General features: G+C 32.6%; 5 protein-coding genes across 5 annotated transcripts; 3 read left to right on the forward strand and 2 right to left on the reverse strand.

Moving 5' to 3' along the window:
* Positions 1-3,431: 3,431 nt before the first annotated feature.
* On the forward strand, positions 3,432-7,430 carry HELRODRAFT_172479 (hypothetical protein; the record flags this gene model as incomplete). Its single annotated transcript, XM_009019135.1, has 7 exons — positions 3,432-3,506; positions 4,138-4,308; positions 4,376-4,553; positions 5,066-5,198; positions 5,367-5,560; positions 6,286-6,514; positions 6,911-7,430. 7 exons carry the CDS (start codon positions 3,432-3,434, stop codon positions 7,428-7,430), a joined length of 1,500 nt encoding a protein of 499 aa, XP_009017383.1.
* A 1,904-nt stretch (positions 7,431-9,334) lies between these two features.
* HELRODRAFT_79038 (hypothetical protein) lies at positions 9,335-10,248 on the reverse strand (the record flags this gene model as incomplete). The annotated part of the gene is made up of 2 exons (XM_009019136.1): positions 9,335-9,438; positions 9,726-10,248. 2 exons carry the CDS (start codon positions 10,246-10,248, stop codon positions 9,335-9,337), a joined length of 627 nt encoding a protein of 208 aa, XP_009017384.1.
* Positions 10,249-10,912: 664 nt separating this feature from the next.
* On the forward strand, positions 10,913-13,099 carry HELRODRAFT_172481 (hypothetical protein; the record flags this gene model as incomplete). The annotated part of the gene is made up of 3 exons (XM_009019137.1): positions 10,913-10,980; positions 11,256-11,331; positions 11,555-13,099. The coding sequence occupies 3 exons, from the start codon at positions 10,913-10,915 to the stop codon at positions 13,097-13,099; spliced, it is 1,689 nt and encodes a 562-aa protein (XP_009017385.1).
* A 901-nt stretch (positions 13,100-14,000) lies between these two features.
* On the forward strand, positions 14,001-14,420 carry HELRODRAFT_172482 (hypothetical protein; the record flags this gene model as incomplete). The annotated part of the gene is made up of 1 exon (XM_009019138.1): positions 14,001-14,420. One exon carries the CDS (start codon positions 14,001-14,003, stop codon positions 14,418-14,420), a length of 420 nt encoding a protein of 139 aa, XP_009017386.1.
* A 377-nt stretch (positions 14,421-14,797) lies between these two features.
* HELRODRAFT_125705 (hypothetical protein) lies at positions 14,798-16,550 on the reverse strand (the record flags this gene model as incomplete). The annotated part of the gene is made up of 4 exons (XM_009019139.1): positions 14,798-14,861; positions 15,104-15,179; positions 15,318-15,463; positions 16,468-16,550. Coding segments are annotated over 4 exons (369 nt in total), but the record flags the coding sequence as incomplete, so codon positions are not given.
* Between the last annotated feature and the right edge of the window lie 1,900 nt (positions 16,551-18,450).

An 18,450-nucleotide genomic window follows, 5' to 3' on the forward strand; every position in this document is an offset into this window, starting at 1 on the left:
CGCACCCCCCTAGTGACGCTACTGCATTAAACTGTTGAGATCTGACACAATTCACAACAATGTTTTTTCAACAAAAATTGCAGTATACACAATTAAAATTTATTTGAATACTAAAATTTAGAAAATTAAATTAAATTCTTAACGAATGCTAGTTTAGTTGAAATAACTGTTTTTCAAAGTGGTCCTACCTACATAAGGAAGATATGCTCATTAATTTCATGTCATTCGTTGGTTTTCCAAGTCTCAAAACCTTTCCTGAAATTATCAATCGGTTTATTATAAGTAATTTTTTTTACTTTTTGTGAAAAAATCACTTCAAAGCTATCTCTGTTTTAGTTTCAACTCCTCTGCCACCGTTACCGCGTGTGTATCTTGTATATGTACCATGTACCTACACAAACTGAAGAGCACTTGATTCTATGTTTCATTTATTAACATTACGTTAAAGACTACAATACGATGACGACAAACGAGAATAGATTCATGATCACGTGCGCTTCAGACAGTAAAACACAATATAATTGTTAAAAACCAGCCCTATGATGATCATGGTCAACTGGCGAAATAACGATGTTAAACCCACTACGTACCTACCGGTTTTTTTACTTTTTGTGAAAAAATCACTTCAAAGCTATCTCTGTTTTAGTTTCAACTCCTCTGCCACCGTGACCGCGTGTGTTTCTTAAATTAATTGTGAAATAAAAAAAAGTGGAATGCTATGAAGTTGATCTAAAATATTATTTTTTCGATCAAACAAATAAGAGGCTAACTCACAACCTGATGCGTAAATGAATATTTTTAAATATCACATAAATTAATAATGAAAAATATTGTGACAACCTTTTTATGATGTGTTTGATTTTTGTTATAAATATATGGAGAAGGGCCCCGCCATTTAATTCAACACCATGTAATTGAGCGGCAATCTAACTAACAAACACAAAGCAGCCGTCGAAGACTTTACTTTATGATTCTTTAATGTTTAGTAATTAATTTTGGCCGACATATTTTTTCTGCTAAAGAAATATCTCGCTTATTTCAATTTACAAAATGGACACAAAGTCATTAACAATTTTCTAAAAAACTATATGATGGATAAAACAGGTTTGCAGGTGGCACCTAGTGATTTGAAACAAAAATGTTGTGCCATTTATATTTCATTTCTATTATGTTTCGTGTCAACATCGCCAGCTGATGGTGACAACCGTAGACACACCACATTCAGAACAAAAAGTTGAATTTTTTGCATTTGAAAAATGCTAGTCGGCCAGCAGGCAATTTGATCAGATAGGGGGAATGAAGTGGAATAAACAATCACGTGTGGCATCAAGCATGTTGAAAAATGTGTAGAATCATAGACATAGTTTTCTCTCTCTCTCTCTCTCTCTATATATATATATATATATATATATAGAATATATAAAAATATGAAATATATAGTAATATGCAAATAACTGTTAAACATGTATATTGTTGAATATTTTAAAGCTTTATAAAGTGTTATAGGGCGTATTCAAACAACAATTAACTACTTGTTAATTAATTAATTGTTCTTTTTAAAAAAAAATTGAAGCTCATTAACGAAATCACAGAAAAATGTTTTACATTTCGCAGCCTAACCTGTCGCCAACACTCTCTTCAATATCTATGCTGCCGTCAAATTTAAAAAACAATTTCGCGGTTCCGTGCTTCTGATTTTATGCTGCTCTTTTATCGTTATGTTAAATTGTTAAGTTTGTTATTTTTATAAACTACAAAAAAAATGATTTTCGTGGATGATTTAAAAGATGATTGTTGTTTAGAACCTGTATTAAAAGATGAATTAATGAAGCTTGATGTAAAAGTCACAAAAACCAGACATTTTAGAACAAAACCAGTAACCTACTTTTTTCTATTCTATTTTAATTTTTTTATTTTAAAATTTAAAGTGGACCAAAAATAAATATTGCGATATTGGCATTCTCTCTTTCTACTTTTATATTAATTTTATATGGTTATTTGTAGAAATGTGCTGCTGTTAAAATTTAAATATTTACATTAATAATGTTAATCTAATATTCTAAATACTAATTTAATTTGTAATTTAATCTAATTTAATTAATGTTATGTGTTAGTTAATCTAATTATTTATTAATTTAAATAAAATGACATTACCTAACTTAATAATTGACAATTATTAATGGTTTTTTAAATGATGAATAAATATTAAATAAAAAGAAAAGCTAGAAATTGCTTTTGCTTGTTTTGTTTCTTTAGTTTTAATTTAATTAAAGCTTAAATAAAATTTTATGTTCTTCAATGAGTCTTCCTATTACAAACCACAAATTGTTGTGTTGATAAAGATGATGAGAATCTTTTTTTCTCATCACTCAAAATTGCTTCCAATTTTTCATAGTGTTGTTAAGTTAATGATTAATTTATCTTGCATGTAGCCCCATCCATAGTTTTGTGGCTTCCACAATATCTGTGGCTCCCACAGTATCTGAGGCTCAGGATAATCTGCCCTTTATGCCTCCCTTCTGGATAGTACTGCAACCATTCGCTACTAAAGAATAAGGCCTCACACAAATTTTTTGTTGTAATCTGACAATGGTTCTGGCCTTTCTTCTATATATATCTCTTTTATTTTGAGCAATTTTAAGCAGTGCATATACATGACCAACCAAACCATCATAATTTTGTTAAATAACATCCAACATGACAGCTCAACATTTTACATTTTTGGTTGATAGTATAATAATAATAATAATAATAAAATAAATAATAAGTTTCAATAAAATATTAAATAGAATTTTAAATGTTAATTTAAACTTGTGCAATTTTTGTTCACATTTATTTTTTTTCATACTACTTTTTGATAAATAGGATTAAGATAATTATTTCAACAAATTTTCATTATGTATGATATAGAATGATTTGTGGCAGAAGACAGCATTTAACCAGCATTCATCATTGTTTGGAACAAGGTTGGAGTTGATGCCGATGTTGGAAGTTGAATGTGGAGGGAAGGTCCCTTGGTGAGAGTTCTTTATAGCTATTTAATATCTTTGTTGTTCAATGTTTCAGTTAGTTAAGACTGTTGTAAATTTTTAATGCAAATGTGGTGCGTGGAATGTGGATTTGTATGATGCATTGAATAGGAAGAGATAAGAACTTGTTGAAAGAAAATCACAAACATTTCTTTTTCAACATTTTTTTTCAATCACCTAGAACATTTCATCATAACCCTCTATAAATTTCTGATTAATTCTCTATCACATCTTCACTTCTTTTATGCTCTCTTCTATTCATTCTTAGTTTATTTTTTGATAATGTTTGGTAGTTGTTGTTGGATGTGCAAACTTTTCATTGAGGTCAATTAGAGATCAGTGAACTTTCAGATGGTGACCGCTGCTTGTTTTAAATAAAGTTTCGTAGTTGAGTCATTCAAGATGCTGAAGAAACATCTGGACAGTGAGGGCCTCTTCAGGAAGTCAGGATCATTCACAAGACAGAAGGAAATAAAAGTATGCTGCCTATTCCTTGCTGTTTGTAACTGTTTGCTCATGTTCATGTTCGTGTTTGTTGTTAGAAATTGTTTGTTCTAATTTGTTATTTGTGATTGATCATTTTTTTGTTGATGATTGTAGTTGTGTATGTCTCATATGTAGATAATGTGTTTTAATGGCCGAGTGTCTATAAAAATTATTAGGCTAAAAGTTCTTAATTTTGTTTTGTGTTGGCTCTTTGTGGTTGCATTAATTATAACAATATTAACACCTCTGCACATTTTCTGATGTTTTGACTCCTTTATTTTTATTGGCTGATTTGCTTAGTTGATTGGTTGGTCGGCCGGTCGGTTGGTCAGTCGGTCGGTTGGTTGGTTGGATGGTTGGTTGGTTATGGAGTAAAAAATAAAACACAAAATGTTTTATTCAAAATTATGATGATTATTTATAATAAAGCGCTAATTAAAGTTGTTTAACTCAAGTTTCTCAATTTAATGTTTATATGGAATGACATGTTTTTTCTTGTGCCATATTTTGTATATAAACTGCTTATTCAAACTGATATCTTGTTATGTTAACATTATGTGATGTTAACATTATGTCGCATGTTATGTTAACACCATGTTGTATGTTGTTATGACCATTTTAGGAGACACTGAGTATGAACTTTGACCCCAGCCAGCTTGAGGTACTGAGTGCATATGACCTTTCAGACCTCATCAAGTTGTTTCTCAGGGAACTTCCTGAACCGCTGTTCACAAGCAGATTGCAAGGATTCTTTCTAGTCTGTTCTTCCATTGGTCAATGCGAACTCATCCAGGTTTGTGGCTGTTCTCTGCATGTTGATAAGTTGTTGATGATAGTAAGTTCCTCACCCATCACAACAGACCCAGCTGATGTTGTGCCTCCTGCTCCCACGACCTCATCTCCATCTACTTCGTTACTTGTGCCATCAACTGTACATCGTCAGTGAACATTCACCCATGAACCACATGAACGCCACCAACATTTCCATCTGTTTGGCTCCTAACATGTTCAAACTCTCTCACTCACTTCACAATGCTGGTCGGTCAGTCTGTTTATGTGTGCTTGCGTGTGTATGTGTGTGCTGTCCATGCACATTGTGTTCAGTGTGTGTGTGTGTGTGTGTGTGTGTGTGTGTATGTGTGTGTGTGTGTGTGTGTGTGTGTTTATGGATGTGATCTGATTGTCCATGAAGTTTTATATGTAAAATTGATAATTCGCATATATACATGTATCAACTGCAGTTTTTAAGGCTGCTCCCAGTTTTAAATTTTATTTTGCAAAGGTTTTGGCTATTCAGTCAACATGTGTTTTGTTTGAGCTCAATTCAAGGCACACAGCACCATTTAGAATAATGTTTACAATTGACTAAATAGTTTAATCACTCATGACTTGTTTTCATTTTAACAATGCACCAGTCTGTATGCTGATATAATCTCAACTTCAGGATGTGTAGTTTCAAAAATAGCATTTATGGATTGTTTCTTGATACTTATTGTAACTGTTGATACCTCCTCATCAATGTGATCAAATAGAAATTTCACATTTACCAGATTTGAAGTTAGCACAGAAACAAGCAGACGTCTTGAAGATATTGGTGGAGAATCACAACTTGATTGGCATGCTGACTGATGACATCGTTGCAAAAGTTACTGAGATGTCCTTGAAGCAACAGAGAATTAATAGGTACCTTTGTGTGTTTTTGCTTGATCATGTTTGTTTTGTTGTCAATTTTATTTAAAAATTGTTTGGATTTATAGTAATTAATCCTTGGAAACCCTTGTTCATATTACATTTATCATAATTGCCATCATCAATAGTTATATATAAGCAACTGACCAACAAACTCAACAGCAGCTTTCTGGAAAGCACAAACTTCGAAGGATGCATTCATTTTGGAGATGAGAACATAAGCAAGGAAATTGATCTTAGTTGTCGTGACGTTGATGTTGGTTGTCATGTTGATGATGTTGCTGGTTGTCGGGGTGGGGATGCTGAAGCCGGAGGGAGGACATCTAGGATGAAGAAGAGGAGTACTTCACTGCAAGGTGGTTACTACTTCGTGGCTGGTGGCTGTGGTTTGCTCTGATGATGTTCAACAATAATTTAGATGCTCTGTTTTCAGTTATATCATAATCACCACTGAAGTTAGTTTGAGGGTGATGAATGTAGGAAGATGGTGGACGGGAACTTGAAGATGATGAATATGACGGTTGATTGGAGTTCGATGTTTTCATCAGTTCATTTAATTTCTGTTTATTTGTTAAATCTTAATTACATATTTTGACCGCTTTTTATTGTTGAACTAAGGTGAAACTTTGCGTACCTGCTCACTCCAGTTTATGAAAAAAATTAAAATTACACAATAAATTGTTTCAAGTACAAAATATTTGATCTACCATTGTTGCTTTAAAATCTGTATAAGTAAGAGAAGAAATGAGGTCAAAGACAATAACTGCTATGAGAACTTTTCTTTTCCAAAGTTTGATTTTCTGTAATCATGAATGAAATAGAATGAAGTTAAATTTTTATAGATTATTTTGCAATGAAAGGGCCACGTTTGTTGTGCAAGATCTGTTCCAGACTCATTTATGCATTATTTCTTTCAAATATTTGCGAAGTTACTACTTTTTTAATTATTTTCCACGTAAAACAATGAGATGTTTATTGATATAAAGATGAACTCTGAACATATTACTTCTTAAAGAAACTTATTGAAACTTTCACAAAAACTGTAAATTATTTCATAATAAAATTTCATCATCTACATAAGGGTTGGTGAAAGACATAAGTGCCAACTTCACACGTTGGAGATCGTCCAGCAACAAAAGGCAACAATCGTTGACATCCACTCCTCAACAACTTTCAACGAACAACCTCAGGGAGAAATCAACACTTCAATCCAGATCGCAACATCCGACAGCATTGCTGCAACAACACGAGAAACATCAACATGATCTTGCAATAACAGAGGGCCACAATTTATTCAAGCGTAGAATCAAGTTGGAACCTGAAGTGAGGCCGATAATGATTAAGATGATGAAACGTTCCGATCTGACTCCTTCATCTGCTGGACCTCTCTCTCAAGACAAAAAGTTTATTGATTGGTTTATTTGTTTGGCTGGTTGATTTGTTGATTGGCTGAAAATAATCAGCTGATTGATTGATCTTCACAGTTGACTGGTTCAATGAAAAATGACATTTTGTAATATCTTGAATAATGTCAAACTTAGTTTCAAGTTTTGGTGTGTAAGATAGATGAATGACTGATTATTAAATTCTTTCTTAAATATGTGAGATAATTCTTAAATATTGAATATGTATATGCAACAACTATAAGATTTGAGCATGTGTGATGTTCATTGCAACATGTTTACGCTGTTTGTTGTGATTTGTAGGAGAGCTATCTTGACGAATGTCATGCCAGATGTTGTACCCATCAACAACGGCAACAACAACAATAAACTCCACAACAACATCGATAACATCAACATGGACAACATTACTGCTAAAAACCACAAAGTTAAACTCTTGAATGACATTAATAGTAACTTTCATAATCGCATTAATATATGCGACAATGTTCAGAGGGGTCATTATAATTTTAATGTCATGAACAGTAACAACGACAATGACAACGACAACATTTTGAACGAGAACACAAATGCATCTGGATGTAATTCAATATCAGCACTGCACAGAGATTTCATGAAATCAACACAGTTCTACCTGTCTCGACCAGTTACTTGTCCTCCGACAACTTTCACATCCACTTTCTTGTATAATTTCAAAAATGAATTTGCCACGACATCTTCAACGAAAATTTCGATAGCAAGAGGTGTTACAGCAGGAACAACACTGACAACAACAACATCCTGTGCAACATATCTTGCATCAACACAGGACTGCATAGGTTAGCTAACATACCTCACATCATCAACAATATTAACATCGGAAAAACTTTTCTCTCACAAGCCCTATAAGTTGCATGCATCCCTAATCACCCATCATTAGAATTATAATAATAATAACAATATGCTGTGATGCACGTGTGTGCATTGAGTCAGGTTACAGTAGTAACGTGGCTGTAACAGCTTTAAATTATTCATTCAATAATTGAATCTATACAGTTTTTAAAAATATTCAAATTTTTGCATCAATTGCTTCATGAGATAAGTTATTCCAATTGTCGACAAACGATTTGTAAAAAACTTTTTTTGGCAGTTTTCTTTTTTAACTTTTTCCATTCGTAATCTTTTATTATGTCCTCTTGTTCTTGGGTCAAACACGAATATCGGTTCATTATGCTAATTTATTACATCTGTGCCACTTACAAATTTGTATATCTGTCAGCAGTGTAACCAGTGATGTCACAAACGTTGTTCAAAAATAATTGGTACTTTATCTAAAGTGTCCAATTTTGTTTGTCCTGCTTGCATCAATCCACAACAACAAATACGAAATAGCAATGTTTTTGAAGCCATTAAGATAGAGAAAGTCACATCGTTTCAATATCTAGGGGATGTTCTGGATTGTACTGGAACAGCTGAAGCCTCTATATTGATGCGGCGTGACATCCCACTACCACTACTATCAAAACTTTATAAATCTGTGATACGTCCGGTCCTGTTATATGGTGCAGAAACATGGCCAATGACAACCAAACTGGAACAACAACTTCACCGAACCGATATGAAAATGCTCCGATGGATGCAACGAATTAGTCTGAAGGACAGCATCAAATCTACCGAAATCTTGCGTCGTGCTGGTTTAGATGATATAAAGGACGCATGCCGGCAACACCGTCTGCGGTGGTTTGGTCATGTCAAGCGAAGTAGAAACAGTGCCATAACTTCTCTTGCAGATGTTGAAGTACCTGGCACACGTCCCAAAGGCCGTCCAAAGAAGTCCTGGTCGCAAACAATCGATCAAGACATGAAAGCTCTAAATTTAAATGAAATGGATACAACTGATCGTCTAATTTGGCGCAAAAAAATTGATGGCAAAGAAAACAACGTCCTACCTCGGGAAACTGGGTCTCTGGACGCTAAACGAAGATTGATTGATTGATTGGCTCTTTTGGTAATAGATAGTTATTGCAATGATATTTTTTATTTCTGAGACTCAACATTCAAATTCATTAAGTTGGACAGCAAGACAAAATGTAACATGTGATCTTGTCATTTAGTGAATCATTTACCTAGTGGTGTTGTGATGTGGCGTGGTGAAATTGTTGCTGGTTTAGAGCAACATGTGTAGAGTAACTGATAGAATTGGGGTTTGGATTACATCTTGTTGATCTTTACTACAGAAGTGGGCAAATCGCGAGTTATCAGTTCATTTTATGCTGCTTACAGATATCAGACATATTTTGTAAATCATCTTTACATTTTAAATATATTTAAGGTAAAAAATTGACCTGCCATGCAGCAATAATGATTGAGAATTGTAAAATTTGAGTGCTGCTTTATCTGCCTTTCCCCAGTTTTTTGTAAAAATGCAAAGTTGACATCCGAAAATTAGATATTCACAAGCCAAAAAAGTAATGAATGACGTATTATTTATAAAATATCACGGTCCAGATTATGCAATTTAGAGTGTATCTAACTGAATGCCACAAACATTTTCTGAGAGTTAACTATGTCTACTGTATTTTTATCTTACATTCATTAAATATCCCATAGTATTTTAATTACTGTTAAATGAAACAACACATGTAAGTCTGTAAATTTTATATTTACAAATTTTATTGAACAGAATAGGTTAAATGCTTTAACAAAGTTTTTCTTTAGAAACAACAAATCTGTACTTTCTTATTTAATTTATGCTATAATTTTTAAATTAAACAACTTCTTATAATGCTCCGGATCATTTGACTTTAAAAAACTGCTGACCTTGCCACTGACAGCCTGGGTGATTGGGAGTTCTGCCAAGAAAAAAAGTAGTTATTCAGTATGGGAATATTTCATAAGATACCTGAGACCAAGTTGAAAGGTTAATGAAGTGTGGTAGAATGGTTTGACCATTTGTTGTTACAATATTCTATAAATTCTACCGAATGTTTGGCGTTATATATTATATATGCCATAATCTTGTTATTTGAAATGAACTAGCTAGCAAGCATTAAAGATTTAAATGCATATTATTACACAGTCACGGTTTTATTTAATGGCAAATGTTCAAGAGGAACACACATCGTGCTGTTACGCTAACCTAGTTTTTTTGATAGATCCTCGATTTTATTTGTTGCTTCTGCTATGTCTGTTTCAGAATTAATCATCATCTCTATTTCTCCCACAGCGTATCCACTATCTGTCACATCCAGGTCAATTTTAAATTTGTCTTGTAGTTTGTATGACTGTCTGTGCGTCGTCATCTTACAAAATGGTTGGCAGTTACACAGTTTTAAAAACTCTGCCAAACCACATTTCTGGTTTTGTGAATACTTTTGATTGAGGACAGGCTCAATCAAGTTGACGATTTCATCTTCTTTCTCAGTTTCCTTGTATGATGAATTGAACAAACCTTCCTCGAATGTTCTATGGCCAGTAGGACTCTTCAGTTGCCAAACTTCATCTCTTTGTCTCAACCAAAAATTTTTTGTTGTGAGACAGTGACATTCAGTGTCATAGTAGACATCCGTGAATGATTCCCGTTTGATCAGCTTGGCTCCTAATGATAGCATCTTATTAAGTATTTCATCATTCACTACAAATTTCTTCTCTATTTCTATCATGTTTTGTTTGCAGAGATGTCTGTTTGAAAAAATATAGATGTTTCTCTTAATTTGTTAGTATTATTTATTATTAAAATTAATATTCAAACTCTAGTATGACAGACAATGGCATAATAAAAATGGCTTGAGAAGTTGAATAATTTTATTGTCAGCGTTTAAACTAATTTTTACAAAGAAAAAATGAACTTTCTCACACAAAAATTATTAAAAAATCGAAATACTAATATAATAATAATAATACCACCACCACCCCACCACCCTCTTCCACAGGAAGAAAGGCCTCTGAGGATCATATAACATTTATGACGATACATTTCTCTAATTTTTATGATGTTACATTTATTTTATTTCAAGTAATCCTTTGCGTGTTTAAATATTTTAAATGTTGGTTAACGTGGGACAGAGATAAATTTTTAAATCTTACTACTCTACTCTACGGCTTGGTATTTTTGATATGTTTCAACAACAATATTTTAACAACAAGTACAAAAAAGATAGATATCTATGCAAATGTGCTCTGAATTAAAATATTTTATTGAGTTGCAAAATTGTGAACTGATTTTTAAAAAGATCGCTTAGATAAATGAAATTTATTCAAAAAGAAAATTGTGTTATTGAAATTAATTTGGTAATCATTTCAGAAAATTTGGTGCACAAAAACAACATGAAGCAGCAAGAAGAGTGTCATGTTATTGCCAGTGAAAATTCTTGTACTGATCTCCATGCTGACGAGTAAGTGATGGCTTACTGTTATCTTACTGCTTACTGCTTACTATCATTATTGTTTCTATCTATTTGTTATATAATTATTTTAGTTACATCTTCATTCATATATCGTTGTTATACCGTTCGTTTTTTGTCATTATGATATAATTTTAGTATTGTGGAGATCCGGATTGGATCCACGCGTTGGCTGAGAGTTCATGTCTTTAGGTTTATATAATAATCACTTCATAGTGATACGGTAGTGTAATGTTTAGATGTTCATTTACTTTTTTTTCACCCAGTAGAGTCGTTGGTGGTCGATTGAGAAGAAGCTGGAATCATTTCGTGAGGAGAATCAGTGGTGGTAAGGATGATAAGGTAATTATGAGGATGATGGTGATGATTTTGATGTTTTGTATCAGTGTTTTTGATGGTTTTTATGCATCGTGATAGGTCGAATATATATGAGCTGTTAGATAGTTTCGAGTAATTTTTGTTCTTGAATTCTATACGCCCATATACGACCTCATGTGATCTTGCATGATAACTGTAATACTTCCATGAAGAATGTTGTTTAATAGTGAACACTGATATCCCACAGCAGCTGACTGGCCTCGAGAACTTGTACTCTCCAGCTCTGCTCCTTCAACAACGTCGTCGTTTTAATTCCATTTCACGTAATGATGGTCGCGTGCACGATGATAAGGGCAACAGTGTCGATTGTCCCGATGAGGAAAATGATGGCCCTAGCGTTGACCGTGACCGTGTTGGTGGCATGCACCCAGACACCACCCACTCCAACTTGCAAACATGCGTCAGTGACAGTAAAATCTCTGACCGAGGAGGAAACACTTACAAACATCCTGCAACAGTGATGGAAAGGTCTGGTTGCATGGAGACCATCTCAGGGACTGGTCAAAACGCACTGAGATCAACTGCACCCAGTGACAAGCATGTTTGTGTCAATGTTCAACATTCTGACCATGACAAATTGGCTTGTGAATGTTTCTACGAGGATGTTTCAATAAACGCTACTAAAGGACGCAATGGAGGTGATGATTTAAGCTTGGAGAATTCTTGCGTACCAAATAACAATTTGCCATCACGAAACTTACATCTGATGAAGCAATACTTTGAAAACAACAGAAACTTCGGTGGGAGCAGCTACAAGATTAAATCCAAATTATACAGAAACGAGTGCAGATTAGAAATTCTAAACAACAACGCCCTGGCAACGAAGATGAACAATAACATAGCTGCTGCAACAGGCAGAAAGTCATGTGATGATCGTCATAATCGTTTCACCTATGGAAAGGGCAACAACAAGGTAGATGGCTTAATGGGACATTACAAAATGTCCAGATCACGGCTGTTGAGTAGTTCTAATGAGGTGTCACAAAACATAATAACAGCCACAACAACAATTGCAGCTACAACATCAGACACCTGTTATGATTCAATTCGTGATTGCAACTGTAAGACATCTCAATCTCATAACCACCACCAATCAGTGATGGCGTCAGTTGGAAAGAAGTTGACTCATCTGAAAAGATCACTGTCCTGGAAGCAGAAGTACCACACAAGGGAATCCAAAGTTGATGATGTCACCGTTGATGCATTTTTTGATCGTGGTCGACAGGTACAGCCATCCATCTGTTGGATGGGTGACGGAGATGATGTGGATAAGAACAAGGGATATAATTATCAGAATGATGAGGAAGATGGATGGAGTAACGACGATGACGCTATCCTTGGTAGCCATGCTCGTGGTTGTGGTGATGACCATCCGGCCAGAATCTTTCATAGAAATATCCATTCATACCATCGGCGAGAAGTGTCAGCCAACTTGACAAATCAATTTAGAAAGGCTTGCAGAATTGAGCACATTCCTAAAACAAAGGAAAATTTGTTTCAACGCATCGATGTTCCAATCATTGGTCACCAAAACACTCAACACGGAAATGAACACACGGCCATCCAGGGTTGTTACTCCACCAAGAAAGGACTCATAACTTATTCCTACGTCCCTCCATCATCTTCGTCTTCCTCATCGTCATCGAAATCGTTTATTTCTAGTCAAAAAAATGATTTTTCTAAACGGCGTGAGGCAGAACGCATTACAAACTTGTCTGTTCAAAAAACTTGATTGTATCTATAAACCATTTGTTCTTAAGAGACAACCTATTTTTTAAACTGTTAATGCTCCAAATTCTGTTACTATTTTTATGGTTGTTACTTTGTTAGGATCGCAAAAGAGCTTCAAAAAAATATATACTACATCCGTAGTTTTACAGCAATTGTAGTGATGACTTGTTCAATTTTCAATCCTCAAAGAGTTTTATTTCTCGTAGTAATAAAAAGCTAATGGGTTATAACGATAGCAAGCGAATGATCATTACTTGTTTAACCAATTTTAAACAATAAACTAATCACATCAAAACGCTACCAAAATTTCCTGGCTGGCCGCTTCAAATTCTTGTATCGCTTGTGTGTCCGATATAATTGCAAGGCAAACCTTCAGGTCTCACTCGCTTCAAAAAATATTTATGATAACTTATAACTAGAATAGTATGTTGTGTAGAGTAAATAGTAAGGTCGTGAAACCATATAAACTTATTCCATTGAGTATGAATTTGGCCTCTCATTCTATCTTTCAAGGAAAATTTAATCTAGATTTTAAATGTTACCGAGAAAAACTAAAACGGTAAAAAGACTGCGCAATAAACTTAAATGACACTTTATTGAAAGAAGTTTAAATTTTATTTGAGCACAGCACACGAACGAACAAACAAGTGATAACAGGAACGAACTCGTAAAATAGATTTCTGACTGCAACACAATTAAAAACTAAAACGTCAACTACATGAAGAAATTAATACTAAAAAAATCAAATAATATCAAACGATAGAGGTAAGTATCGAATAACATTCATAAACAATAAATAGAACAAATTGAAAAAATCTTATGAAGCCATTAAAAAACAAAATGAGATTGAACAAAGTGGATGTATGGGGGTGTTAAGACTTTGACGATGGTGCATGTAATAAATGAAGATACATGCGAACTTGCTGAGTACAACAGTATACAACGCCACGCAGACCTGCTTGTGTTTCATATCTATCAGCTTGCAACTGCAATATGAGTTCCCCTCAGTAATATTCATCATCATAACTTTATACATTTCTGCATGTGATAGACGTCAATTTTTTTTATCTCAAGAGAAGATTTTTTTGAAAATTTTGGGAGCCATGATAAGAATGAAGGAGGAGGGGGAGGCGCAGGGACACTTGGAAGACTTGCTTGAACCTTTGGGAGACTTGCTTGAACCTTTGATGTGCACGTTGAGGTATTTGAGTTGGGAAGTTTTGATCTATCAACTCTACCTGTTCTCGTTGACTTACTGCATGATTTGTCAATTGAGCTGTTTTGTAAATCCAATTCGTCGCTTCTTGGAAATAGGTTGTTAATCTGAAAAAGTTAATAAAAAATATTATCTTGAATATTTTCCAATATTTCAAAATATTCCAAATAAGCAATGTGTTAAAATTATAATCAGAAACAAAACTTCACAGATTGTAGTCGCCAGCAAATGTGCATGTAGACTCACAGTGAGATTTTTCAATAGACCAGATGCTGAACCGGCACTGACGATTGGGTCAGAAAATTGATATCCTTTAATTTATAAAATTAAGACATTAATTCAAACCGAATTTTCAATACTACAAAAAAAAAATCAATCTTTTTATACAACAATGTTTATCACAAGGACAAAATCAAACAATTGATATGTAATTTAATTAAATAATAACCATTCAGTAACACGTGTTAACATAAGAATCAACTTGCCTAGATGCCTGTAGAAGTCCTGCTTGTCCAATGTTGTCAAGCAGAGTGTTTCTATCCCCAACCTTGTTAGAATATGCCAAGAAAGCAGAACATTAATATAGCCCACTTTTTATTAATTGGGAGAACGATGTTAATTGTCTATATTTTATTAATGGTATTGACCATGAACGTTTGATGCATTTCTCAAAAAATAATCATCAACTATTAACCATAAAGCACTAGTGATAATAGTTCAGTCATTGACGAAAGTGGAAATAAAAAATAAGACGGAAATGATTTGAACGTTGTAATCATGTCAACAAACTTCAAGGCATGTTTTTCTGTTTCCTCCATCAACTTCCTGCCCAATCCCTTCCCTCTGTGTGACTTTGATACAACAACTGGTTGTGATGGAATGATGTTCTCATTAATACAACGTTTTTTGAAAATATTTAGTGAGTGACAATTTGTAAAACATTCAACAAGTCTTCAAAGTTGGCATTATGCATTATGGCATTATGCAGGAAAAAAGAACTAACCAGTTTCCACAAAAGCAAAATTTTTTTTATTTAGCACGATGCTTAATCTGCTATGACCAACTACTTTTGTTCTGGATGAGTTTGATCTTAAAATGAGAACAATATTGTATGGCAGTGTTGGACATGACTTTTCTAACATCACTTTTCTGAAGATAAAAATAAATAAATAATATAATATATATATATATATTATTGATAAAAATCAGCATGTTCTGCGTTGGTTTGATATAACAAAAAAGCTTTTTTCAGTATTCCTATACCATCTTCGTTGTTTGAATTGATAAATTGATACTTTGTGCAATATGACACTTACGTGTCATCATTATATAAGATTCCTCTGTTTCTAAATTTATTAGTGGGAAAGATTCCAAATGCCAGTCGTTGAATATTTATTACCGAATGTCTTTGTTCTATGAGTATTGATTCGGCTAGTCGTAAATTATAATGGTTGTGATTGTAATGTAAGATTTCAACATTGTCCATCATTCTTAAAATAAATAAAAATTTTTGTTTTGAACTCAAGAAACTAGAGAATATTTACGATCAACCACAAGAAAAATCGAAAAACTAAAAAGGAAGGTAACTAACGCCGAACATGCCATGATTTTCATCAATAATTGCATTATTGACAGTCTTAATCCAATATATATATATATATATATATATATATATATATATATATATATATATATATATATACATATATATAGCATGATATTATAAAAAACCGGGTTATGGACTACCGTTTGACTACCATATATATATTATATATATATATTTATATATATATATATCTGATGTTGATTCTACTATTAAAAAGCTACTCAAATGAGCAGCGATTTTCAACAATTTTTGCTTCAAAAAACCTCATTCCTAATTATATTTATATATATATATATATAACTTTAGTTTATTATGCCTATAAGAATACCTCTAATAATTTCTCTTCTTAAAATCGTTTATGAAAATTAGAAATCCTTATAAAAAGTTTGTAGGAAACTTGAATTTAACGATATTCTTTTGATATAGATGGTCTAGGTCTTGTGGAATTCTAATTGACTAATTTCTAATTGACTTAATGTAGACATAGCAAAATTTCTTAGCAACAATTATTAAAAATACACCAAAATAACAAAAGGTAACAAACAACAGCAACCTAACTGTTCTACTCCTTCCCCACTCTTCACAAATGATATCAATACATCCCTCGGTGTACTCACGATGTTCATGCAGAGCTACACCTTCCACCACTTCATCCACATTGCACATGCTTCAATTTTTTTTAAATAAACTTTATTTTTAAATATTTAACAATTTTATAAAAATAATTAAAAGGAATAACCAATTTCTTAGTCTTACATAAAAAAATCTTAAAGTGAACCGTTGGTATTGCTTAAAATTTGGAAAAGCTGGCTTTTTTAAATATATTTTAATCATATTATTTTATTAATTATATATACATATATATATTTCAAAGTCAACAAATTATATATATATATAATACTATAAAGACACATATATAAAAACATCAATATATAAATATTTATACATACATAATTTTACATATAAATAAATATATAGAACATCAATCAATCAATTTTAATTAAATCTGTCGGACTGATATATAAATTTAATTATATTATAATTTATGTCAGGTTGCATATATATATATATATATATGTATATATATATATATAATATTGTATGAATATATATATATTTATATATAATTAAATATATTATATATAAATATATTTATACCATAAATTTTATGATTGTTAAAATAAAATTGAGTTTTGTTCAGTCAATCAATTCATTAATGACATGCACATGAACAATATATTTTTATATTATATGATAATAATATGAATATCTAAATATGACATGTCCAAACAGCAAACAACTATAATTTTAATTGTGATTGATTTCAATTGATGCCTGATTGCAATCACTATTCAAGTAAGTTTATTTTTATATACAATAGAATAGAATAGCGAGAATAAAAAAAAATAAAGTTTATAAGTAATGAATCAATTATCAATCAGAGCAGAAGTGATCAAATTCAAAAATTACATATTAGTCTGTCATATCAGAAAAAATCTAAAATTAGAGTTAAACTGACTTTGAAATTACTTTCGTCTCCACAGGCATTGTAACAAAATTAAGACTTCAATAGAAGCACTTAAATTTTGAACTTTAGCTTAATTATAAGTATACCATTTCGTCCTTCTTATCTAAAACTAAAGTTTATTTTTAACCAAAATGGGCGTATACATTGAACAAAAATCTTTAAGTATCTTATCTTGAGTATCGTCACGGCATATCTTATATGTTTATAATATATATATATATTTATATACATGTATATATATATTTATATATATATATATATTTGCGTGAAAAGCAAAAAAGTAGATGAACCTGAAGCTATGACCATACCATACCAAAACGATTAATTAGTAAATCAACAAATATTTCCACTTTTTTTAAACTTTAATTATATACTTAGAGGCTGTCCATAAAGGATGTCACGCTTTATTAACGTTTTTTGACCCTCTCCCCTCCCCCGTGTCACAAACTGTCACAAATCTACAAACCCCCCAAAAATAAACATGTTACAAAATTTTACCCCTCCCCCCTCTTAGTGAAGAGTCATTAAACAATGTAATTGTTACATGCATTTTATTTTTTTATTGATATCAAAATAACGAATGACAAGTTTATATGACGATAGTTTGATATCTAAATGCTTTAGCGTAGTTAAAATATAACGAATTAATATTAACTTCTACACCTACACAGCGGTAAACTTAAACGATGGCATTTAAATTTAACTCCTCCTTTCATGCGCTATTTGCTCGCTTGAAAAATTTAATATTCAACGTGACACTTGCGTTTACTCCACCCTTCCCCTCGTCAAAAAAGTGTCAGAAATATTTTGACCCCCTCCCTCCCCTTGAAGCGTGACATCCTTTATGGACGGCCCCTTAGAATACTATCAATCAATCAATTAGCTTGTTAAGCGCTATTTTCGCGATGTTCAACAGCGCTCCTCAATGAATTTTGCAAACAGGTGGGTCTTGAGATCCGCTCTGAACTTCATAAGTGATGGAGAAGTAGTCAGAGAGGTAGA

The sequence above is a fragment of the Helobdella robusta genome, assembly GCF_000326865.2.
Source record: "Helobdella robusta unplaced genomic scaffold HELROscaffold_23, whole genome shotgun sequence".
Lineage (NCBI taxonomy): Eukaryota > Metazoa > Annelida > Clitellata > Rhynchobdellida > Glossiphoniidae > Helobdella > Helobdella robusta.